The sequence below is a fragment of the Staurois parvus genome, unplaced genomic scaffold, assembly GCF_062004578.1.
Source record: "Staurois parvus isolate SC_StPar_1 unplaced genomic scaffold, SC_StPar_1.0 ptg000173l, whole genome shotgun sequence".
Taxonomy (NCBI): Eukaryota; Metazoa; Chordata; class Amphibia; order Anura; family Ranidae; genus Staurois; species Staurois parvus.
Window position 1 is genome coordinate 728,565 of NW_028317969.1, and position 25,836 is coordinate 754,400.

A 25,836-nucleotide genomic window follows, 5' to 3' on the forward strand; every position below is an offset into this window, starting at 1 on the left:
TTTCAATTTATAAGTATATTGTCATGTTAGACAAGAAAACAGAAAATCTGATGTGTTAAGGATTTTCTCTTTGTTTTTAATACAGTGAATACTAGATATTGATAAAAACATAATTTCCAGCAATATGTCTGAGAGCTAATTTTCTGTGGCCAAGCAATTAAGGTAAACCTAACATTTGAAAAAAATAGCAACAGCAAATAATCAAAAGAACCATTTTAAAAGTGATATAATAATGTTATAAGCTGTTTGTTCAAAAATTTTTATACTATTTTAATAATATGTTGAGGTAACATATATGTTTAATATTATTCCAGAAGGTATAATTTATTGGATTTGAATGACTCTGTGTTTCTATATATAAACAATTGAGTACTGTCCGTGATACTTTTTTTATTAGCACTAACATACAATTTTGAGGACAAGCTTTCGGGGTATGTCCCCGAAAACATTTTATATATACATGTTTGTATATATAAAATGTTAATATAACTAGCTAAAAGTCTTTTCCTCAATACTTTAGTGTTTATGCGCACACAAACCAAAGTGAGCTATTTTTTAAATCATACCTTATTTTGCGTAATATTTCGCTTTTTATACTGTATGCTTTTCTATTATACTCCCCTTTTCCGGCTCTCCTGAAAGAGCCATCATTAACCGAGTAATACATTCTTTAGTTATGCAGTAGACTTGAATGACAGACATAAAGCTGCATTATTTTAACTATGTCTCCACTCCATTGTGATTTTCTTTGCTTTTCTCTAAGAATTGCTTTTTTGTTTTTTTATTTTTTTTTCTCATTTTATTTGGGTTTGGTCCATAAAGTACAAAAATATGTGTAGTTGTCTTTAAGGTAAGCTATAGTATATTTTTCAACATGTAATAACTGTAATATCTGACTAAATGTCTTTTTTGATATAACTTTTCCAGGCTCATGCATTCCCCATATAGGAATATTTTCTTTTTACCAAGGAGAATCAACTTTTGAATTCTTATGGGTGGTAATCAGTGCCCTAAATTAAGGCTCCATAGCAAAAAGAAAATACTCTTTTTGTAGAAGAGATATTGTAGCGGGCAGCTTGGGGTACCACTTTCAGTTTCATTTAAGTTCACTTCAATTACTTTTAACAGAAGCCCTTTAAAGACTGTTGAGCAGAGCCAACTTAATCATAGTGTCGTACACTGTGCCAATTTTTTCCGCATCCTAACGTATTGGCAGAAATCATCTATATGGGTGGCCCAGCTTCCCCTCACCTGCCTGAAATCCTTTGATTGAAGCCAAGCTGAAAATGTTCATCTAAACATTGCCTAATGCAGGCCATAGATGGGGAGAAAAACGGCAGATTTTTCTTTTAAAAAACGAAAAATCGGTCGTTCAAGCGGCCGACGTTACCATCAATGGTAAAAAAAAATCGGCCGATTTTCATCCCTTCTACAGCCGGCAAAAAGTGTCCCTGCAGAGAGCTCCGCTATTTCTGACAGTTCTCTGACAGTTCCTTCACATTTACAGCGGTTGAAACATTGTATCTATTTGTTTCCATTTAGGATACAGATGTTTTTATTCGGAAACAAATAGATACATTGTTGCAACCGTTGTAAATGTCAAAGAACTGTCAGAGAACTGTCAGAAATAGCGGAGCTCTCTGCAGAGACACTTTTTGCTGTACTGGAATTCTTCTTATTTTCATCCTACTTCTTCTTCTTCTTCTTCATCCTCATCCTCTTCTTCTTCTTCTTCTTCATCCTCATCCTACTCTTCTTCTTCTTCTTCCTCATCCTCTTCTTCTTCTTCTTCCTCATCCTCTTCTTCATCCTCATCCTCTTCTTCTTCTTCCTCATCCTCTTCTTCTTCCTCATCCTCTTCTTCTTCATCATCCTCATCCTCTTCTTCTTCTTCATCCTCTTCTTCTTCTTCCTCATCCTCTTCTTCTTCATCCTCATCCTCTTCTTCTTCTTCCTCATCCTCTTCTTCATCCTCATCCTCTTCTTCTTCTTCATCCTCATCCTCTTCTTCTTCTTCTTCATCATCCTCATCCTCATCCTCTTCATCCTCATCCTCTTCTTCTTCTTCATCCTCATCCTCTTCTTCTTCTTCTTCTTCATCCTCTTCTTCTTCTTCTTCTTCCTCTTCCTCATCCTCTTCTTCTTCTTCTTCATCCTCATCCTCTTCTTCTTCCTCATCCTCTTCTTCATCCTCTTCCTCTTCTTCCTCTTGCAGGTCACTGCTCATGCGCAGATTTTTTTATCGGCAAAAAATCGGCCGATTTGCCCACTATTGCCGCGAAAATCGGCCGATCGGCAAAATCGGCCAATTTTTTTCCAACTTTACAGAAAAAAAAAACGGCCAAAATACCGGAAAACGGCCGACCAAATAGCCCACTAACGATCCGAAAATCGGCCGATTTTATTTTCGGCCGAAAAATCGGCCGATTTTTGACCCATCTATGGCCTGCATTAATCCAATCAGAGGCAGCTGCTGCTTGGGAGGCTGTCAGAATATAATAATAGGCACAGTGGGAGATACACCTATCCACGCTGTATAGTCCACGGGCTGATTAAAATCTAACAGTGTATGGCCTGCTTTAAACTTACAGACAGTATTTTTTAGTCTGGACCAACCCACATTGAAGAAAAATATATTTGAGATATATTTTAAAAATGGTCTTCCTAAATATATTGCCATATATTTGAAATGCTGCAATTTTGGCCATATTCGATATATTAAAAAAAATAATAATATATATATATATATGTGTGTGTGAGTGTGTATATATATATATATATATCATGTTGAAATGCGTTTTTATTACAAATTATATGAAAAATATTTTTAAAATATACTGTACGTCTTTAAAAATACAAATCTACATTTTTGGAATGCATTTAAAAATATGTGTTACAATGACTTTTTTATATGTTAAAAAAAATCTGAAGCATATATTTAAAAAATATATATTTTTAAAATATATTCTTCAGATTTTTTTTTACATATAAAAGTCATTTTAACATATATTTTTACATATATTTGTAAATGCATTCCAAAAATGAGCATTTGTATTTTTAAAGACATACAGTATATGTGAAATGTATTTTTAAAATATTTTTCATATATTTTGTAATACAAACGCATTTCAACATGCAGTGTGTGTATGTATATATATATATATATATATATATATGTATGTATATATGTATAATATATATATATATATATATATATGTGTGTGTGTATGTATATATATATATATGTTTGTTGAAATATATTGAATATGGCCAAAGATGTAGCATTTCAAATATATGACAATATATTTGGGAAGCATATTTTTAAAATATATTTCAAATATATTTTTCTTCCATACGGGAACCTGACCCAATTGGAGTTGATTTGCTAAAGGCAAATAGGCTGTTCACTTTGCAGGGGAATTGTGCTGAAAAATCACTGCAAAGAATACCCAATCATGTTCAAGGAAAATTAAAAAAATAAATGTTTTGCTTGCACATGATTAGAATGATAGCAGTCAGCAAAGGCTCATCTCATAAACTAATCTCTTGGGAAAATTCCATTCCAAAGGGCGCAGCCTATTTGCCTTTTGTAAATCGACCACATAGACTTGTATCGAGAGAGCAGGACAATGAAGTACAATCATTGTGCAGCACTATTATGCAGGGAGTATGTAATGAGCAAATATAACTGCCCCATAAACATATGTATTTACATACTATACATAGAAACAACCTTTTTAAAACATTGACACTTAATATGATTATATACAGATAATTAATCACATTTACATATATACCTAAAAAGCTGTATAAAAAAACTATAGCTTCCATTTAAAATGAATCTGCACTAAAATGCAAGGTTTGTTTAATACCAGTAGCCCAGAACCCTGTAATCCTTGAACATAAAAAAAAAACCGAGGACAAAAATGAATGTACAAAGGATCATACATTGGGGGGTCCACTAGTGAACAAGCAGACCTTGTGTTTTAGTGCAAGGCTCACTTTAAGTAGTATATTATTTTATGTCTTTACATTCTTTACTTTAATTTTTTAATTACGGAGTTTTGCTTTTCTGCTTCCAGTGCTTGTTCTATTAGTTGTTTTTTATCTCTCCCTTTTTCTTGGTCTTTCCTTGCACAGTATTTAATACAGAACATCAAACATTTAAGTCGGCCTGGGATCCATTGGAACAAGCAATTTAATTTAACATGTCCTAAACAAGCCCTAAAAGATATACATGAACTTTTTGGGGTCATGATGCCCAGAGAAAAGTCGTGAACTTGAGGGGAGCATTGACACTCCGTACAGTTTCTTGTGGATGACCACCATTGTAACACAGCAGTGTGTACAAACTTAGCATTAGAAAACACTCTACAATGCAACTACATTATCTGTGAAGTCATCTTGTCCAGCCTCAATACCGAGACTTGAGAGACTTCCTCAATTTCATCCATCCAACTGTTAAATCTTCTGCCTTAGAGAGTCCTCGTTCGTTGCAAGAAACTTTTCAGTAACGGAGTCCTCTAAAATGAAAACATCCTTCTCCAGAGAATTCAGAGGCGGCCCGTTACAAAAGTCCTACAAATGATGCTTTTTTGGCCAAAGATATACTTTTCCTGGCTTTCCAGAAGATAGATTTAATTTCCCTGTTTACCATTTCCTGCCAGTCCTCCCTAGAAAAAAAAATACAAAAGAAACAATTGAAAAAAGAAAAACAGTTAAACTTTAAAAGATAATTTTAATTATCAAATTATTAATTGTACCAAATTGTATTGTAACTGTAATGTTTACCTTCATTTTGTAAAGCGCTGCGCAAAATGTTGGCGCTATATAAATCCTGTATAATAATAATACTGTATATAAACCCCAAATCTATCCTTAGCATGTTTGACATACTAAGTCTCACTGTATACACTGTACCATTTTGAATATTTTGCAAAGTTTCTTACCTGGAGATCCTGCCAGTAACAGCACTTCATGTTGCAGGCTGACCACCCTAAGTTGCTGCTTTGCAATCAGCAGCAGTGTTGTCAGCCTGCCACATATGTTCCTTCAGTTGACAGTTAGGCTGCCTATAAGGTCTGCAGTAGGCTGGCACAGACCTGATAGACAGTCCAATGGTCAACCAAAGAAGTTGTAATAAGTTTCTGAATTATAGCAGTTCACAGCACATATACTCTTCACAAAGGACTATGATTTTACTGTCCATGGGAGTAGCCATTTTGGATTCCTCCAGGACAGCAGGTGCTAAATGACAAATATTAAAAATCTCATAGGATAGCTCCTTTAATACTTAACGTGTCATTAAACCCACATCATGAAAAAACTATCAAATGCTGTATTACACGCTGTTCATACTCATTCACTATGGGATTCTGCAAAAAAACTGGTTAATCCTGCTGTTCTCTGTCTCCCCCTTCTGTCCATGTCCCCAATTCAGTTGGGGATTTTGCAAAGCAGTGTTGGCAGCCAGTGCACATGCTCAGTTTTCAGTGAGTTTCTATGCTTAGCATTTCCTCCCTATCATATCTTTAAAGTCACACATGTGGGCATATACACAATGGTAAATGACCGAGCACTCTCTCCTCCTCCATGCCCACTAACCAGCTAAACACAGTGGGAGTGGGATATTACATGTTGATTGATGGAGGCTTTACTTCCTTGTTATTCCAAGACATGGGCTGGAGGGGAGTGACAATCTGTGGGTGGCAGAAATCCGCCTACACACTGTTATTGCCAAAAAATAATAAAGATTTTATTTCAAATATATAACACAACAGTTTATTGATATTAATTATTTATTTTTACTCTGTATCCCAAAGGGGACAGACTAAAACATTTAATGTGAAAATGGCTTAATGTAGCTTAACGTGTAATAAACTGCCTAAATCTCAATCAATTGACTTGAAACTTTGCACAGCCTAAGTTCTCAATGTCCCAAACATGTCCTAGAAGTTTCATAGATTTCGGCCTTCCACAAAGAAAATGGGGGACATTAAGCTTGTTTTTTGGGGAGCTTAATGTGGCTTAACGTACAAAAAAGAGCTTAGATGTTGACCAATCTCCCCCAAACTTTACACATTAGAAGACTCTATCTATGTCAACATATTCTGAAACTTTCAGATCATTTGGTAAATCACACCAAAAGTTATTCACATTAAGCTATATATTACAGTGCTAAAACATTTAATGTGAACAGCTTAATGTAAAATGAGCTTAACGTACCATAATGTGCCTAAATATCAATCTATTGACTTGAAACTTTGCACAGAGCAAGTTCTAAATGTCCCAAACATGTCCTAGAAGTTTCATAGATTTCAGCCTTCCACAAAGAAAATGGGGGACATTAAGCTTGTTTTTTGGGGGAGCTTAATGTGGCTTAACGTACAAAAAAAAGCTTAGATATTGACCAATCTCCCCCAAACTTTACACATTAGAAGATTCTATCTATGTCAACATATTCTGAAACTTTCAGATCATTTGGTAAATCACACCAAAAGTTATTCACATTAACCTATATTTTACAGTGCTAAAACATTTACCGTATTTTTCGCTCCATAAGACGCACTTTTTTTCCCCCAAAAAAGGGGGGAAAATGTCAGTGCATCTTATGGAGCGAATATGGAGCGGCCGGTCCGGTATTTCCACCGCTGCCGTGTCAGAATACCGGGCCGGCCGCTCAGCTCTGCAGTGGGACCTTACCTGTCCCTCTATCCAGCAGCGCGCTGTCTTCCCGGCTTCTGTAGTGTGCGTGACAGCCGGGTCCCAAGTGCGCATGCGCAAGAAGCAGTGCTCTTTGTGAATGGTAAGGCGGTACCTGGGACACATGACAGATCCCAGAAGCCGCCGGACCAATCACAAAGCGCAGCGCTTCTCGCGCATGCGCACTGGGCATCCGGCTGTCCGCCGAGCGCCCACACTACAGAAGCCGGGAAGACAGCGCGCGGCTGGATAGAGGAACAGGTAAGATAAAAAAAAACTGCGGAAGTAAGAGCGGGTACCTGTCAAATTCAGGTACCCGCTCCCCCTCCCTCCCCAAAGGTCAGCAGTCATCTGTACTGTCCACAGTCTCTGGTCATCCCTGTACTGTCTGCAGTCTCTGGTCATCTCCTGTACTGTCCGCAGTCTCTGGTCATCTCCTGTGCTGTCCGCAGTCACTGGTCATCCCTGTGCTGTCCGCAGTCACTGGTCATCCCTGTACTGTCCGCAGTCACTGGTCATCCCTGTACTGTCCGCAGTCACTGGTCATCTCCTGTACTATGTCCGCAGTCTCTGGTCATCCCTGTACTGTGTCCGCAGTCTCTGGTCATCCCTGTGCTGTCCGCAGTCTCTGGTCATCTCCTGTACTATGTCCGCAGTCTCTGGTCATCTCCTGTACTGTGTCCGCAGTCACTGGTCATCTCCTGTACTGTGTCCGCAGTCACTGGTCATCCCTGTACTGTGTCCGCAGTCTCTGGTCATCTCCTGTACTGTCCGCAGTCACTGGTCATCCCTGTACTGTCCGCAGTCACTGGTCATCCCTGTACTGTCCGCAGTCTCTGGTCATCCCTGTACTGTGTCCGCAGTCACTGGTCATCTCCTGTACTGTGTCCGCAGTCACTGGTCATCCCTGTACTGTGTCCGCAGTCTCTGGTCATCTCCTGTACTGTCCGCAGTCACTGGTCATCCCTGTACTGTCCGCAGTCACTGGTCATCCCTGTACTGTCCACAGTCTCTGGTCATCCCTGTACTGTCCGCAGTCTCTGGTCATCTCCTCTACTATGTCTGCAGTCCATTAGTTCAGAATTTTTTTTTTCCTGTTTTCTGCCTCTAAAACCTAGGTGCGTCTTATGGTCAGGTGCGTCTTATGGAGCGAAAAATACGGTAATGTGAACAGCTTAATGTAAAAAGAGCTTAACGTACCATAATGTGCCTAAATATCAATCTATTGACTTGAAACTTTGCACAGCCTAAGTTCTCAATGTCTCAAACATGTCCTAGAAGTTTCATAGATTTCGGCCTTCCACAAAGAAAATGGGGGACATTAAGCTTGTTTTTTGAGGAGCTTAATGTGGCTTAACGTACAAAAAAGAGCTTAGATGTTGACCAATCTCCCCCAAACTTTACACATTAGAAGACTCTATCTATGTCAACATATTCTGAAACTTTCAGATCATTTGGTAAATCACACCAAAAGTTATTCACATTAAGCTATATTTTACAGTGCTAAAACATTTAATGTGAACAGCTTAATGTAAAAAGAGCTTAACGTACCATAATGTGCCTAAATATCAATCTATTGACTTTAAACTTTGCACAACCCAAGTTCTCAATGTCCCAAACATGTCCTAGAAGTTTCATAGATTTTGATTTTTCACAAAGCAAGTGAGTGACATTAAGCTTGTGTAGCCCCTACCACCTTGTGTAGTGGGCGTTGCGTGGGACAGCCAATGGGGGAATATTATGAGTGTGTGTTTGTGGCTCATCAGCCAATCACTGGGGGTTTCTTGGCTTGTGGTGCATGCTTGGGAAGTGCATACTTTCATGTTCCAAATACCTGTCAATATCGGCACAAAACCTTCTGGCTTCTGCTAGAAAGCTGAACATGAAGAGGAACTTCATCTTTCAGCATGACAACGACCCAAAGCATACATCCAAATCAATAATGGCATGGCTTCACCAGAAGAAGATGAAAGTTTTGGAATGGCCCAGCCAGAGCCCAGACCTGAATCCAATTGAAAATCTGTGGGGTGATCTGAAGAGGGCTGTGCACAGGAGATACCTTCGCAATCTGACAGAAAGTTTGGGGGAGATTGGTCAACATCTAAGCTTTTTTTTGTACGTTAAGCCACATTAAGCTCCCCAAAAAACAAGCTTAATGTCCCCCATTTTCTTTGTGGAAGACTGAAATCTATGAAACTTCTAGGACATGTTTGGGACATTGAGAACTTGCTCTGTGCAAAGTTTCAAGTCATTAGATTGATATTTAGGCACATTATGGTACGTTAAGCTCTTTTTACATTAAGCTGTTCACATTAAATGTTTTAGCACTGTAAAATATAGCTTAATGTGAATAACTTTTGGTGTGATTTACCAAATGACCTGAAATTTTCAGAATATGTTGACATAGATAGAGTCTTCCAATTTGTAAAGTTTGGAGGAAATTGGTGAACATCTAAGATCTTTTATGTACGTTAAGCCACATTAAGCTCCCCCAAAAAAGGTTTAATGTCCCCCATTTTCTTTGTGGAAGGCCGAAATCTATGAAACTTCTAGGACATGTTTGGGAAGTTGGGAACTTGCTCTGTGCAAAGTTTCAAGTCAATTGATTGAGATTTAGGCAGTTTATTACACATTAAGCTACATTAAGCCATTTTCACATTAAATGTTTTAGTCTGTCCCATCCCAAAGGCTGTTTTTGTTTTCTTTTTTGAACATGTGACCAGCAGCAGAGGACTATAAGCTCCTCCTGCTTACATCTCCCTGAAGACAGGCTATGAAAGAGCTGAGTCATGTGACAGCTATATTTCAATTTTGAAAAAGGTACTTAGATGTTTTTATTTATTAAAATAATTACAGCGCCATCATCCACATACAGAAAGAGAAGGGACAATGTAAATTAAACAGTGTGTGTTTAATGTCACTTTAACTATGTCTCGAGCAGATTTGCATGCTTCAAGGGCTTTTTAATATTTGTTTCTATATTGCTTAAATCCCAGCCAATGGAGCTAGCAGGTCAGCCAGAGGGAGCAACTTAAACGCACAATGCTCTTAATGGGAAATTTCAGATTTGCTCTTCAGGGGCTGTGCCCTGTTTTATAATGGAGCATTTTTTTCATGCTGGTTATAACTGGTATTCTTTTGCTGTCCATAGACTGGCTATAGGTTCCAGAAAATTGATGGTATCTCAAAAGTAGATAAATGTGTATTGTTTCATATCGAAATGAATTTTGGACGAAAATTAGATTTTTGGAGATTCAGATGTATACGACTCTCTGAATGGACGTAGTAACTGATGTCAACAAAAAGTTATAACAAAATAATGAATTTAAATATTAGGGTACTTACCTGTTCAGGGATCCAGCGGTGTCCTCACCCCCAGCCGATTCTTCAGTTGGCTATCGAGTGCTGGTGCCGCCATCTTAACTTAGGGAAACCAACAGTGAAGCGTTGTTGATTCACAGCCACTTTCCTACTGCACTGCGCTTTGTGAATGGGCCGCAGTGTTTTGGGACCTGTGAAGTGTCCCAGAGGGCAGTGGAGGGAAGAAGGGGAGGGGGGGTGAACTGAGCCAGAGGTGGGAGCAGGTACTTGTCAAACCATTACCAAGCAAAATGTTAGTGCCATGTTTTTATATTTTGTCATTTATTATGAGATGGTCTTAAACTGTTTATATAAATGTAATATTTTTATACAGCTAATATAATTACCAGGAAGTGGAGAGCTTGAGGTTGGTTTAATACTTTGCTGTGAAAAGCCTATCAAGTGAGTGGCAGGAAATCAAAAATGTTTTCTTTTTTGTTGTAAGAAATCAAATTACACACATAGCTGAAGAACTCATTTGGCAGTTAGGCTGAACAGGCCACTAGCAGTTATGTCGGCAGCGATGGAGCTTCTTATATAAAGTCCAGCATGCTTTGCAAGCTGAACCTTGAGTGCACCCTGCAATAAATATCTGTTTATAACATGAAGATGTTATAAAAGAAAGAAGCATTTACAAGATCAGTTTGCAAACTTTAAAACACTGAAAAAAGGAAAGTTGACAGAAAACTATTATAATCTAACTTAGACCTCCCACTCCTGCCAGAGGTTCTCTGTTTGGTAGAGCTTGACTGTGACTCCTTTACGCCAACCCTCTCTATCAGGGTGGGTGGGTGATCTCCCCCATATCAATGTCTAAAGGCTATTGGTGCTTACCTTCTGAGATAGTGATCATTTTATTCATGGGAACATTTGAGGCCACTGTTCATTTAATACAATATTTTTTTAATACATACATTTGAGAAACTTTGGAAGAATTACTTAAGCACTCTTTATTTGGCCCCTTCCACATGGGGCAGACTCCACCTGGAGTCCACTTGCTTAAGCAGAGCAGACATAGCCACAGCCCACCCTCCTCTATGGGCAGTCAGATGTAAACGGACCACCTGTCCATTTACACCTGAGTGACATCCGATTAGATCCCCATCTGCCTGTTTTTCAGATAGGATTGGATGTATGCACACCGGTCCATAGAGGAGAATGGAAGGTCCAAGGTTTAAGAACCCTTCATAGCTATGCCCCCCAGCTGCCACCTCCAGGTTGAAGGTCTGTTGTTGGACTTCAAAACCAAACAGGTAGTCCTTCGACATGGATATCTTTTATAAGGACCGGTGTTGATGGGCTTTTGTCAGAACTACTTCTCTCCTCCAGATATAAGTTTATAGGAGTACAAAAGCAGCTTGAAACAGGTCAAATGCAGCTCAGAAGGAGATCAACTGCAGGTCAAATGCATCAGCAATTAAATCTGAATGATCTAGATAGGAATGAGCGAACTAGGCAAAGTTCTCTTCAAAGGAAGTTTGGCAAACCCAGCGTCATAGCACCAAAACCCTTTTTAAGTCTATGGGAACTGAAACTTGTTATTTGCAAGCTTTTCTCAAAAAAAAAAAAAAAAAAAGGACAAGGGTAGCTGGGCACTGCCATGGAGGATATGTACCAATAGCAAAAAAAATAAAAAATTACTGTTTCTACATGGAGAGAGTTCTTCAAAGTAGAATACCAGGTTGAACCTAACTAGTCTTACAAATGCTGCCTTCCATTTCCTAACACCTATGCTGACTAATCTGTGTAAAAATGGGAAAAAGGTTTACCTTCCAACATGACAATGACCCAAAGCACACAGCAAAAATGACAACACAGTGGTTGAAGGAGAAAAAGGTGAATGTTCTTGCATGGCCTAGTCAGAGCCCAGACCACCCCAAAATTTGAAAATCTGTGTAATGACTTGAAGACTGCAGTCCACAAATGGTCACCATCAAATTTAACTGAACATGAGCAGTTCTGCAAAGAAGAGTGGGCAAATTTTGCAAAGTCTAGACCTGCAAAGTTAGTAGAGACATATCACAACAGACTAAAGGCTGTAATTAAAGCAAAAGGTGGTTCAACAAAATACTGACACAAGGAGTGATCCTTTTAACAACTCGGTAATTCTGTTTTTCATTTTTTCATTTTTTTTCTGACATGTTGGTGTTATATCTTTTACTTGGATGTTATAAGTTTCATTGAGTAAATACAGCTGAAAAAATAAAAACTGTTTGTGTTGCTTTACAGCCTGAAATGAAGACAATGTGATTATGGTATAGGGGGTGATTCCTTTCTATACCCACTGTATGTGACATTGAAGCTCAGTAAGTTACCGTATTTTTCGCTCCATAAGACGCACTTTTTTCCCCCCAAAAAAGGGGGGAAAATGTCAGTGCGTCTTATGGAGCGAATATGGAGCGGCCGGTCCGGTATTTCCACCGCCGCCGTGTCAGAATACCGGGCTGGCCGCTCAGCTCTGCAGTGGGACCTTACCTGTTCCTCTATCCAGCGGCGCACTGTCTTCCTGGCTTCTGTAGTGTGCGTGACAGCCGGGTCCCAAGTGCGCATGCGCAAGAAGCGGTGCTCTTTGTGAATGGTAAGGCGGTACCTGGGACACATGACAGATCCCAGAAGCCGCCGGACCAATCACAAAGCGCAGCGCTTCTCGCTCATGCGCACTGGGCATCCAGCTGTCCGCCAAGCGCTCACACTACAGAAGCCGGGTAGACAGCGCGCGGCTGGATAGAGGAACAGGTAAGATCAAAGAACAACTCCGCGGACGTAAGAGTGGGTACCTGTCAAATTCAGGTACCCGCTCCCCCTCCCTCCCCAAAGGTCTGCAGTCTCTGGTCATCCCTGTACTGTCCGCAGACTCTGGTCATCCCTGTACTGTCCGCAGTCTCTGGTCATCTCCTGTACTGTCCGCAGTCTCTGGTCATCCCTGTACTGTCAGCAGTCTCTGTTCATCTCCTCTACTATGTCCGCAGTCTCTGGTCATCTCCTGTACTATGTCTGCAGTCCATTAGTTCAGAATTTTTTTTTTCCTGTTTTCTGCCTCTAAAACCTAGGTGCGTCTTATGGTCAGGTGCGTCTTATGGAGCGAAAAATACGGTAGGTCCAATGGGGTTGATTTACTAAAGGACTAAACCTGTATTCACTTCCATCAGCCAGTGATGTGCAAAGGAAATTTGCTTTTCTTTTAACTTTCTTTCCACACAATTGGGTGTTCAAAGTGGGAACAGGTTCACTTTCGCATAATTAGTCTGGGAATGTTTTGTTTAAGGAGAAACTCAAGCAGGAGGGTAATTCACGTTGAGTGCTTGTAGGCATGCATGCATGCAAAAGTAAATAAAAAAAAAAACCAATGAATAAAAATGGTGGATTCTAGATGGTATACACTGACATACACACACAACAACCAGACATAATTCGTTTTGCCTCTTCCTCATACCTCTGCCTCCTTTTTAGAAAGCATCTTTTCAGCTTTCCTCCTTTTGAACTCTGCAATTTCCTCCGCTGTTAAACCATGGGCATTACACCTGTAGACATATATATGTAATTAGTAGAGTGACTTTGTCCCTGGAACAAGGAGAAAAATGACCTCATAGGCACATCTTTTTTTTTTTTTTTACATAAAAATTTTAGTCCTAAAATATGAACACATGTGGAGGGTTGTATACAATTTGGATCCAAATCTGTCTGGAAATTTTTCCCTTCCAAAAGAAATATATGAATGTGGTTTCTGAATGCTCTCTAAGAACAAGCAATGTGATTCCTAATCAACAGTATCCATTATGATGAGGTCATAACCAGGGGCGGATTAACCATTCAAGCTTTTGGGCACTGTCCGAGGGCCTGGGGTCAGTAGGGGGCCCCATGAGAATCCCCTGGTACCTTTCATTGGCTTTTTCATAGGCTTTTTTGGGTGTGGGCGAGGACACAGGGGCCCCATGATCCCCTATTGTCCGGGGGCCCCATGAGTTGTCAGTCCACCCCTGGTCATAACTCTGTATTAGATAAGGTGTCTCCAAAGTACGACCCATTTTAGACTGGCCCAGCATAGCTCAGGACAAGGTAGCATTACCACTGCTAGGGTACTGTAGTGAGCAAGTGAAATGGGCCCTGTGTCGAAGGGCTTTGGCTTGTGTTGAAGCGTGACATCCATTTGAGATGCTTTTGAGATCTTTTAGAATTCATTAGGTGCAATTGACCTGCTGAAGACCTACTGCTGACCTACATTTCACCTGCTTCCCCTTGCATTCCTGTAGCATTGCATGGAAATGCAAAACTGATTTAAAGCAACAAAACCCCTGCCAAACAGGCCCTAAGGCAGGCCAAAGTCAGGGCAAATTCCTTTTCTGCAACCAAAAATCCATCCCGCCGAACCATTGTGCTCTCCTGTGGGAGGAGGGGTCAGATGAAGCTGTCCCTGCAGGTAGAAGACAGTAACTATTGCTAACAGCTGTAACAGCCACTAGCGATAATCACATGTAAAATCTGGTAAGCTGGTTGTACACAAGTATCAATCGATCACTTGGGTACATTAAGCCTGCCCATATTTGGTTCAAACCTTTGCCGAGATTTGAACCAGCTTTACTGTAACATAAAGTGGAAGTCCAGTCAAATCCTATTTAAACTTAAACTTGCTCCCACCCCTGTTCTAAGACCTCTGCTAATTATCCTGTAAAGGAAAAACGTCTATGCTTACCTATTCTGAGAATGCTCCCCCGTGTGATTTCCACAGTGGCCTGTTTCAGTGAAGAGGAGAGGTTGCCGACAATGGCTGCATTGCCTTTGCAGTGACTTCACCCATAGACTTACTATGGGGCATCCATTGTTAGCTGTACCTCCTCTACAGTGAAGCTAGCTCTGGGAACCGATCATATGACCAGACCTCAGAATAATTTAAGTATAGACATCATTAATTTACAGGGAGCAGGTTCAAACTGATCAGTGAGTTATGCACCTAGAATATTTTACTCCCAGCGCAGATCATTTTAACACCACCTGATGTATACAACAAAATTATTTAGAGTACTATTTAGAGTAGTATAGTAATGAAGGGTACTGCTCCCTACCCTCAATTTTTACATGCCTATATTATGGTCATACTGAAACCAGGGAAAAAATCCTTCCCTCGCTCACAAGTACAGACCTATTGCCCTACTTTACTCTGACTATAAAATATTTACTAAAATCCTAGCCAACAGACTCACTAGAATGCTTCCCAAGCCTATACGTAAAGATCAAGATGGATTTGTCCCTACCAGACATGCTGTTGATAAACGTAGATGTACCATTGACCTCATTGACTTAATAAATAATACTAAATGGTCAACCTTTATTCCGAGCCTAGATGCTCAGAAAGCTTTTGATAGACGTAGCTGGCCATTCATGTTTGCTGCTCTTTCTCGTTATGGGTTTGCTGGCCCCTTTTTTGAGGCACTTCATACCCTGTATTCCCGACCTTCCTCTCAGGTACGGCTCTCTTCTTTTCTGTTGCAATCATTCTCCCTGAGCAATATTACCAGGCAAGTTTGTCCTCTATCCCCTTTTTACTTTTTATTTTATGTTTAAAACCTCTTGCTGAAGCCATTCACTCACATATACATTGGATGCTCTTGCGACAGGGAGAATACAGCTTCAAACTTACAAACTATCTATTATTATTATACAGGATTTATATAGCACCAACAGTTTGTGCAGCGCTTTACAAGAAAGGGAGACAGTACAATTGCAATACATTTCAGTACAGAGGGAATAGGAGGGCCCTGCTCGTCTATTAACAGCTAAAACCAATGGACACTATTCCGTATTCTTACTCCTGGACCTCTCTGCTGCCTTCGACACACACCCTCCTCCTCAAAGAAACTCCACTTCTTTGGTCTTGGTGACTGTACTCTTCACTGATTCTCATCCTACCTATCTCATCGTACCTACAGTGTCACTCCTCTTCCTTGCTTCGTCGGGGTTCTCCAAGGTTCTATTCTGGGACCTCTTCAATTCTCGATCTACACCTCCTCCCTGGATCAGTTTATAGCCTCCTATGACTTTAAATACCATTTCTATGCTCATGACACCCAAATCTATCTTTCTACCCCTCAGCTCACAACATCAGTCCCCTAATGCATCACTAACTCACTAACTGACATATCAGTCTGGATGTCACATTTCCTCAAACCCAATCTATCCATAACAAAGCTCATAATATTTCCTCCTCCATGTGCCTCTTCTCCTGACTTTATCAAGATTGACAGCTCAGCTAGCAACCCGTTTCCGCATGCCAAGATACTGGGTATAATCCTGGACTCTGAACTATCCTTTCAGCCCAACATCCAATCAATGTCCAAAGCATGCTGCCTCAATCTCCACAACATCTCTAAAATTAGCCCCTTTCTAACCAATGACACCAGAAAGCTGCTAATTCACTGCTGGGTCATCTCTTGCCTCAACTACCGCAACTCCCTCCTGATCGGCTTACCTGTACATAGGCTATCCCTCCTTCATCATGAATGATGATGTCCATCATGAATGCTGCTGCCAGACTCATTCACCTTACCAACTGGTCAGTATCTGCTACTCCTCTCTGCCAATCTCTCCACTGGTCAACCAACTAATTAAATTCCAAATGCTAACAACAACTTACAAAGCCATCCACAACCCCCAGCTACATCCCTAACTTATTCTCAAAATATCAACAAAATCATTCTGTTCATTCCTCCCAAGACCTCCTGCTCTCTATCTCCCTTGTCACCTCCTCACATGTCCATCTTGAGGACTTCTCTCGAGCCTCTCCCATTCTATGGAACGCCCTACCCCAATCTATCTGGCTACTTTGTACACTTTTAGGCGATCCCTGAAAGCTCTTCTCTTCAGAGAAGCCTATCCTGCCCTCACCTAACAACTTTACTTTTATTTTCTCCATCAGCTCTTCCCCCAGAGTTATTGCCTTTTGTATCACTTGACTCTTCCTCTTAGTTTGTAAGCTCGAATGAGCAGAGCCTTCCGATTTCTCGAGTATTGAATTATATTGTAACTGTACTGTCTGCCCTCATGTAAAGCACTGCACAAACTGTTGGTGTATATATAAATTGGTGCTATATAAATCCTGTACAATATTAATAATAATAATTGAACCAGTAGAACTAGATTGCTATAGGGAGCCCAATCCAGCTGCTAAAAACGTTGTCCAAAGTTTTTTCTTTAAATTTAGATTGATGCTGATAACATTTTGAAAATGGTCACTTCATCACAAATAATTTCCTGGTGCAAAATGGCAGCATAGAATGTAGGCAGAGTCACAACCATTGTATGCTGCCACGAAGATGCACCAGGAAAGGAAAATGACAGAAAGGTGAGTATACAAGTTTTCATAAATCAGTATGATTTAAATCCAAAATACACACTCTATATTATTGTAATGCAGTCAGACTGCATATACAGTAATAAATCTGCAGCTACAAAAAGGCTCCTGTATGATAGTCTGAACAAGTACCAAATCCAGTTATTATGTGATACACAAGCTTTATAAAGTAAACAAACCAATTACTCCTTTTGTCTCATACGCTCCCCCTCCCAGACACTGCAGCTCACAGTGGGAGGGTTTCAGTAACAAAGACAGTCCTGTCAATCCAGAAAGCAGTGGGCTGGACTAGGTGTGGCCAGGAGCTACAGACTTGTGAATCAACAGTGTCAAATTAGAAACAAACTCTCCTGTGCTCTGAGACCCAAAAGGGGTGGATAGATGAAACCAGAACTTGAAAAATTCAACCACCAGTGCATATGGGGTTGTGCAGCTCCAAACAAGGCTGGGGAAGCCCGACTAATACTGTGAAGCGAAACAAAACAAAAAGCACACCTACCTTGTGCATTACCTCAGTAGACCAAAATGTTATTAAATACAGAATAATACTCACAAACAACAAAGTATTTCAAGCCCTCAAAGGAACTTTAGAATAATAAAGCCTGCGCGAGTCCCATCATAGGGGTGGACACTCAGGGCACAGTTGACGCGTTTCGAAGGGAGTCCCTTCTTCCTCAGAGCTTAACTAAACAATGAGTGCTCTCTCCCATATATACTCTAGAACTAGAGCAGGACCCTGCCCTTTTGGGATGGGACATCTCAGGCTGGGAGGAGGGGTCAAGGTGTCAGTACTTTGTTGTTTGTGAGTATTATTCTGTATTTCATAAAATTTTGGTCTACTGAGGTAATGCGCAAGGTTGGTGCGCTTTTTGTCGTGAATCAACAGTGACAATGCTGACAGCCATGCCCCATGCAACATCCTTTTATCTCACTGTATTGCAAGCCTGAACATACAATAATAAGAGCATGACAGGGGTTCTAATACGATTTTATCTAAAACTAAGATTAAAATTCTTTTGCCTATAGATCACTGGGGGGATTGGAAATCTCTGGACTGGGAGGTGAGCACAACCACTTAACCCTTTCAATTCAAAGGCTGTGGGCTAAAGTGTACCATACAAAGTGTACCATGCTGCCCCAATGATTGGTGGGCATGGTGGAAGAGAAGTGTTTCTAAGGCTACGTTCACACTAGCCTTGTGTGCAGGCGGCAGAGAGGCGTTTGGGAAGCGTTTTTACCGCTTCCCAAACGCCTCTGCCAACTCTGCACATTACAGCACATGGTGCTGTTGTAACAGGAGCGTTTGCGTCGCGTCGCGTTGCGTCGCGGCAAAACGGACGCCTCTGGTCGAGTCAGGAGGCTTTGAAGCCTCCTATTCTCGTCTATGGTGCCGCTCCGCAAACGCCCGGCCGGCGTTTGCGGTGCGGTTGCGACGCGGTTGCGGGGCGTTTGCGGAGCGGTAACACCACTCAAATGCATTATAGGCGTTTGTGGGGCGTTATTAACGCTCGGCAAACGCCTAGCAACCGCCGCTAAACCGCGCATGCGGCGTTTGCGGAGCATTTGCCGAGCGTTAAAAACGCTCCGCAAACACCGGACCAACGCTTGCCAAACGCTATAGGGGCGTTTGGCAAGCGTTGGCAAAACAGCCTAGTGTGAACGAGCCCTAAAAGACATTGAGGGGAATTTATCAAAAATAAGGCAGCCAGAATCTGGGGCATCCAATCAGCTTCTATTTTTCAAAGCAATAAGCTTCAATTAAAGAAAGGAAAGAAACAGCATAAAAAAATTAAAGAACATTAATAGCAATAAAAAAATTAAAGCACACCTGCATGATCACATGCAAATGCGAACATGCACGTAGGTCCTACATGCATATGGAAACAGTAATAGTGCCACACATGTGCGCTATCACTGCGAATGTCAGAAGGGTGGGAGCCATAATTCTTGTACTAGACCTTCTAAACTGGTAACCTGTAAAGGCTTTTAAAGCATTGCCTATGGATAATTGAATGCACTGTAGTTTGCCGCTATTCCATGGGCATGCAACATTTTAAAGCATGACATGTTAGGTATCTATTTACACAGTGTAACATCGCCCTTTATATTTGATTAAAAAATGGGTACTATATTGTGTTTGGATAAACTAAAATTTATTATATGTATCTGTTCCTAACCATTAAAAATGGCCACGCAAATATCGTGCAACATAAAAAATTGTGACAACAATTTTATTATCCAGGGTCTCTGCCTAACAAATATTTACTAAGTAATTTTCTAGCAAAAAAATGCTGATTTTTACATGTATATAAGAAATGTCAGGATTGGCCTGTGTGGCAAGTGGTTATTACGCTTTATTAACCCCTAGGTGCTGAGCGTATGCAATTTAGCAGCCCCACTAGACTGGGCTTTTTTCCATGGGGCTGCTAATTTGCATACCTGTGTTTTTACTAGAAGTGTGCCACACGGTGCGCTCCCAGCACAAAGACCAGGGTGTCAGTGAGAGCCCGGGACCCAGAACTCCCAACTCCAGCTCACATGATCACTGTGAAAGCCTCTGATTGGATATCACAGTGATCAGTCACTGTGAAGCCCTCCCCCCTTGTTTTCTCTTTTTGAATGGAGGAGAAAGATACCTTGTATCTCTCTCTGTCCTTTCAGAGAGAAAAAAATATTTGTAAAAAAATACACTGCTCAAAAAAATTAAAGGAACACTTTTTAATCAGAGTATAGCATCAAGTAAATTAAACTCCAGGGATATTGATCTGGTCAGTTACGTAGCAGAGGGGGTTGTTAATCGGTTTCAGCTGCTTTGGTGTTCATGAAATTAACAACAGGTGCACTAAATGGGCAACAATGAGACAACCCCCAAAACAGGAATGGTTGTACAGGTGAAGGCCACTGACATTTGTTTTCCCTACTCATCTTTTCTGACTGTTTTTCACTAGTTTTGCATTTGGCTAGGGTCAGTGTCACTACTGGTAGCATGGGGCCATACCTGGACCCTACAGAGGTTGCACAGGCAGTCCAACTCCTCCAGGATGGCACATCAATACGTACCATTGCCAGAAGGTTTGCTGTGTCTTCCAGCACAGTCTCAAGAGCATGGAGGAGATTCCAGGAGACAGGCAGTTACTCTAGGAGAGCTGGACAAGGCCGTAGAAGGTGTGTCTCCCAGTACAGTCTCAAGAGCATGGAGGAGATTCCAGGAGACAGGCAGTTACTCTAGGAGAGCTGGACAGGGCCGTAGAAGGTCCTTAACCCATCAACAGGACCGGTATCTGCTCCTTTGTACAAGGAGGAACAGGATGAGCACTGCCAGAGCCCTACAAAATGACCTCCAGCAGGCCACTGGTGTGAATGTCTCTGACCAAACAATCAGAAACAGACTTCATGAGGGTGGCCTGAGGGCACAACATCCTCTAGTGGGCCCTGTGTTCACTGCCTGGCACCATAGAGCTCAATTGGCATTTGCCATTAAACACCAGAATTGTCAGGTCCACCACTTGCACCCTATGCTTTTCACAGATGAGAGTAGGTTCACCTGAGCACATGTGACAGACGTGAAAGGGTCTTGAGAAGAGAACGTTCTGCTGCCTGTAACATCATTCAGCATGACTGTTGGGGAGGCATATCCATAGAGGGATACACAGACCTCTACAGGCTAGACAATGGCACCCTGACTGCCATTAGGTATCGGGATAAAATCCTTGGACTCATTGTCAGACCCAACGCTGGTGCAGTGGCTCCTGGGTTTCTCCTGGTGCACGACAATGCCCGGCCTCATGTGGCGAGAGTATGCAGGCAGTTCCTGGAGGATGAAGGAATTGATACCATTGAATGGCCCCCACGCTCACCTGACCTAAATCCAATAGAACACCTCTGGGATATCATGTTTCGGTCCATCTGATGCCGCCAGGTTGTACCTCAGACTGTCCAGGAGCTCAGTGATGCCCTGGGCCAGATCTGGGAGGAAATACCCCAGGACACCATCCATCGTCTCATTAGGAGCCTCCCCCGACGTTGTCAGGCATGCATACAAGCACATGGGGGCCATACAAACTACTGAGTACCTATGAATGAAAATGAAATGAAATTTCAGCAAAATGGACTAGCCTGCTGCATCATTTCTTCACTTTGATTTTCGGGGTGTCTTTGAATTCAGTCCTCTGTAGGTTGATCATTTTCATTTCCATCAAACGATGGGGCATCCTTATGTCCCTAACACATTGCCCCGTCCATATCAGTATAGATATCCAGCATAATATTTTTCCCCATTGAGATTAGATGTGTTTTCAAAGTGTTCCATATATATATATACAGTTGTGTCCAAAATTATTCAACCCCCAATGCTGTAAAGGGGTTTAGGGACTATAGTGTACATTTGGAATTGTATTCAGAATCAAATCCTACAAGGACGTTGTAACTACCCAAATGCAACTAAAATGACATCAATTGTTTATGTAATACAGTAGTAAATGGTTCTTATGTGGTTTCTTCATTGCCACAATTATTCAACCCCTTAAAGACTACCACTCTGAAGAACAGAGGTTCATACAGGTGCTTTCCATCAGGTATTGAAAACACCTGTGGATGTCACCGAGCAGCAATCAAGCATAATAAGCACCAATTAGGCAGCTTTAAAATGACTGTGATACTCAGCTCCTTCTAGACATTTACTGGTGTGGTTACAAACATGGTGAAGGCAAGAGAATGGTCCAGGAAGACAAGAGAAGAGGTGATTTCTCTTCACAGGAAGGGCAATGGCTATAAGAAGATTGCAAAGATGTTAAACATACCAAGAGACACCTTAGGAAGCATCATTCGCAAATTCAAGGCAAAGGGCACTGTTGAAACGCTACCTGGTCGTGGCAGAAAGAAGATGCTGACTTCGACTGCTGTGCGCTACCTGAAGCGTAGAGTGGAGAGAAGTCCCCGTGTGACTGCTGAGGAACTGAGAAAAGATTTGTCAGATGTGGGTACAGAAGTTTCAGCCCAGACAATAAGACGCACACTGCGTAATGAAGGCCTCCGTGCCAGAACTCCCAGGCGTACCCCCTTGCTGTCTCCAAAGAATAAGAAGAGTCGACTGCAGTATGCCAAAAGCCATGTGGACAAACCACAAAAGTTGTGGGATAGTGTTCTGTGGACTGATGAAACAAAATTAGAACTGTTTGGGCCCATGGATCAACGCTATGTTTGGAGGAGGAAGAACAAGGCCTATGATGAAAAGAACACCTTGCCTACTGTGAAGCATGGTGGAGGGTCAATCATGCTTTGGGGCTGTTTTGCTTCTGCAGGTACAGGGAAGCTTCAGCGTGTGCAAGGTACCATGAATTCTCTTCAGTACCAGGAGATATTGGATGGAAACGTGATGCAGTCCGTCACACACCTGAGGCTTGGGAGACGTTGGACCTTTCAACAGGACAATGATCCCAAGCATACCTCCAAGTCCACTAGAGCATGGTTGCAGAGGAAAGGCTGGAACATTTTGGAGTGGCCATCGCAGTCACCAGACTTAAATCCGATTGAGAACCTCTGGTGGGACTTAAAGAAAGCAGTTGCAGTGCGCAAGCCTAAGAATGTGACTGAACTGGAGGCCTTTGCCCATGAAGAATGGGCGAAGATACCCGTAGATCGCTGCAAGACACTTGTGTCAAGCTATGCTTCACGTTTAAAAGCTGTTATAACTGTAAAAGGATGCTGTACTAAGTACTAAGATTGAATGTCACTTGGGGGTTGAATAAAACTGATAATGCTGTGAGCACAGAAAAGACATTTGTGGTTATTTCATTATAACTGTTATGTTATATTTGTCTGACCTACAAGTGCCTCTTTAATGTAAATGTAAGCAAGATGACTGAATGATCAAAAGCAATGTCAAACTGGCCAAAACACTCAATTTCAGTGGGGGTTGAATAATTTTGGACACAACTGTATATATATATATATATATATATATATATAATAAAAAAATAAAATAATAATAAAAAAAAAAAATAGATCAAAGGTTTATCTAGGTCAGTGCCAGAGTTAGTGTTTGGGTCAAGGTCAGTGTCAAAGGTCAAGGCCAGGGTCAGTAGTTTTTTTTTTTGTCAGGATTTTTGTTTTTAAATTAGTATCAATGTCAGTTACTGGCAAGATAAAAAAAGCAAAATGCACACTATAGTTTCTGTGCCGTATTATGGGTACAAACAACAACTAACACACACACATGTGGTATTGCTGCAATCGTCAGGAGCAGGGGAAATTATTTTGTGTTGTTTTTTGGTGTTGGGTTATGGTAGTAGCAAGAAATATAAAACTAAATTTAAAAAAATGTTTTTTAACCTCCTTAGCAGTATTCCCGAGTGTAGCTCGGGGTAAAATTTGAGTACCAAGAGCGGTAACCCCGAGCTACACTCGGGCTTACCATGCGGCGTTGTTCAGGGATTCCCTGCAGCACTTACCTTGTCCTTCGCTCCCACGATGTGTCCCCTGCAGCGTCCCTGGCCATCTCCTCCGGCTGATGCCGGCATCCGGCTTCCGTGTTCCGGTCCCTGTGACGTCGGGACATACGGGCACCGAAACCGGCGGCAAATTTGAAATTTTTTAAAAATGTCATTTTATAAAAAATGATTATTACATAGTAAAACATTGCTGTTTCAATGCATTTCACATACATTTTGTCCCGAGTGCTTTGTCCTGTGCCCTGCCTGCATTTTGACTGTTCTTTCTGCCTGGAAACTTAGAAAAGTCCATGGTGTCCAAAAAGCGTCCCTTTATGTCAAAATCGGTTTTAGACCGGCTAGAGAACAGCGATAGTAAATCAGAACCACTTGCAGAATTGAGTGATAATGATTCGTGGGGGAAATTCGTCATCAGACACTGAAAACGATTTTGCGACTTTGCTCAGCGATGTGCGAATTTGCCTCTGTATTTCAAATTTCAGTGTTTTTGGTTTGATGACATTATTGAATTAAATGTATTATTATTATATTATTATTTTTTATGATTATTTATTAAATTATAATTTATGATTTCGTGGTTCAAATTTTATCGTACCCGGGATGTTTACTAGACTCTTGTTCGTACAGATTTCAGTGAGTTATTCCTAAAAATTACAGCCTACAATAAAAAACCACATATTTCCATGCAAAAAAATGGTACCGCATTCAGCACAAAAAATCGGAAATAATCATACCGCCGAGGAGGTTAAATATCATGGGTCAGTTTTCCTTTGATAATGAAAAAAAAATCATTACAATTTACCACCAATTTGTCCTGAAAAAAAACAAGGCAAAATCCACCTGGATGTACAAAGTAGTTGTGATGATATGTACAGTTTTGCTAACACATGTCAACGTTGCAACATTGTGCTTTGGCTTTAAGATTTGTTTTCCCCTTAGGCGTGAAGGGGATAATCATGACTTAACCCTGTTTCTCTCTAACTCTCTGCAATGTAGGGATACCCACATCACACGTTTTACCGCAACTTCATCAATATTCAGGAGAAGTTCATTCTTCTAGATTATTCTGACTGCATATTAACAGTCCGGTGTTTGTTATTTACATGTCCTGCAGTTCTGCAAGTTCCCTGTTTTACAGAACTGTTTCTCTTATTATGCTGGTCACTAGATTTATTTTGTCTACAGTTATATTTTTTTTTTCCCTTTACATCTTTTCAGTTCCAATTATCAAGTTTAGAACGCTGCAAGCGGTTTTCATTGTGCTGAGATATTACCCTATTAAAGACAATTTATGGCGCCCCATAAAAGCGAAGCCTTGAAGACGCAGACATTAATCAACATCTGCCGCACGTTTTTATGACAACATATAAGTTAGGCATACATTGGCTAAAGACGGTGCTTTATATGCAAAGCAAACAGCGGGGGAAGAAGCCATAACGCTATTATGTATAATCACATTTATAGGTGCAGGATCATGAATTTAAAATCTTTTTCACTAACACAAATAAGTTTGTAAAAATATAACAAAAGCATAAAACAGACTAAACAGATTTAAAGAGAATGTGCAGGGTTTTGTTTTTTTTTTGCTACTGTATTTAATGCACCGAGCCTCAATGACTTATTTTAGATGGTTTCCTTATTTTATATCGTGATCATTTTCACAACAAAATGTTTGAAGTGTATGTAAAGCGAAAACATCCTTGAGCTCTTTCACACTGGAATCAATGCTTACTTCCTCTAAGAAACGATCTGCGGTGGATCTCTTTTCAGAGAACGGTATGTCAGCAGCTGGAGGAATTTCAGGAGGCGCTACTGCCACCTCTTCATTTCTGTTTTATTAACCATTTTATTTTTGCTTGCGGTTGTGGTGCCCACAATCTCAATGGGTGAGTTTGTCAGGCAGTGCCACCTGACAAACTCTGCAACCCATGTTAAAAATGTAGTGGCGAAGCAAAATATTGCCACTTCAGCCTGTGTACA

General features: G+C 40.9%; 1 protein-coding gene across 1 annotated transcript in view; it reads right to left on the reverse strand.

Moving 5' to 3' along the window:
* Positions 1-3,865: 3,865 nt before the first annotated feature.
* LOC149462533 (retinal guanylyl cyclase 2-like) overlaps positions 3,866-25,836 on the reverse strand; it is a 170,275-nt gene continuing 148,304 nt past the window's right edge. Inside the window, exons 18-19 of the mRNA XM_089676747.1 lie at positions 13,496-13,583; positions 3,866-4,673 (exon numbers count right to left, since the gene is read on the reverse strand). Of these exons, the coding sequence (XP_089532873.1) occupies positions 4,638-4,673; positions 13,496-13,583 (124 nt within the window). The 3' untranslated portion in view covers positions 3,866-4,637. The remainder of the gene's footprint in view (positions 4,674-13,495; positions 13,584-25,836) is intronic.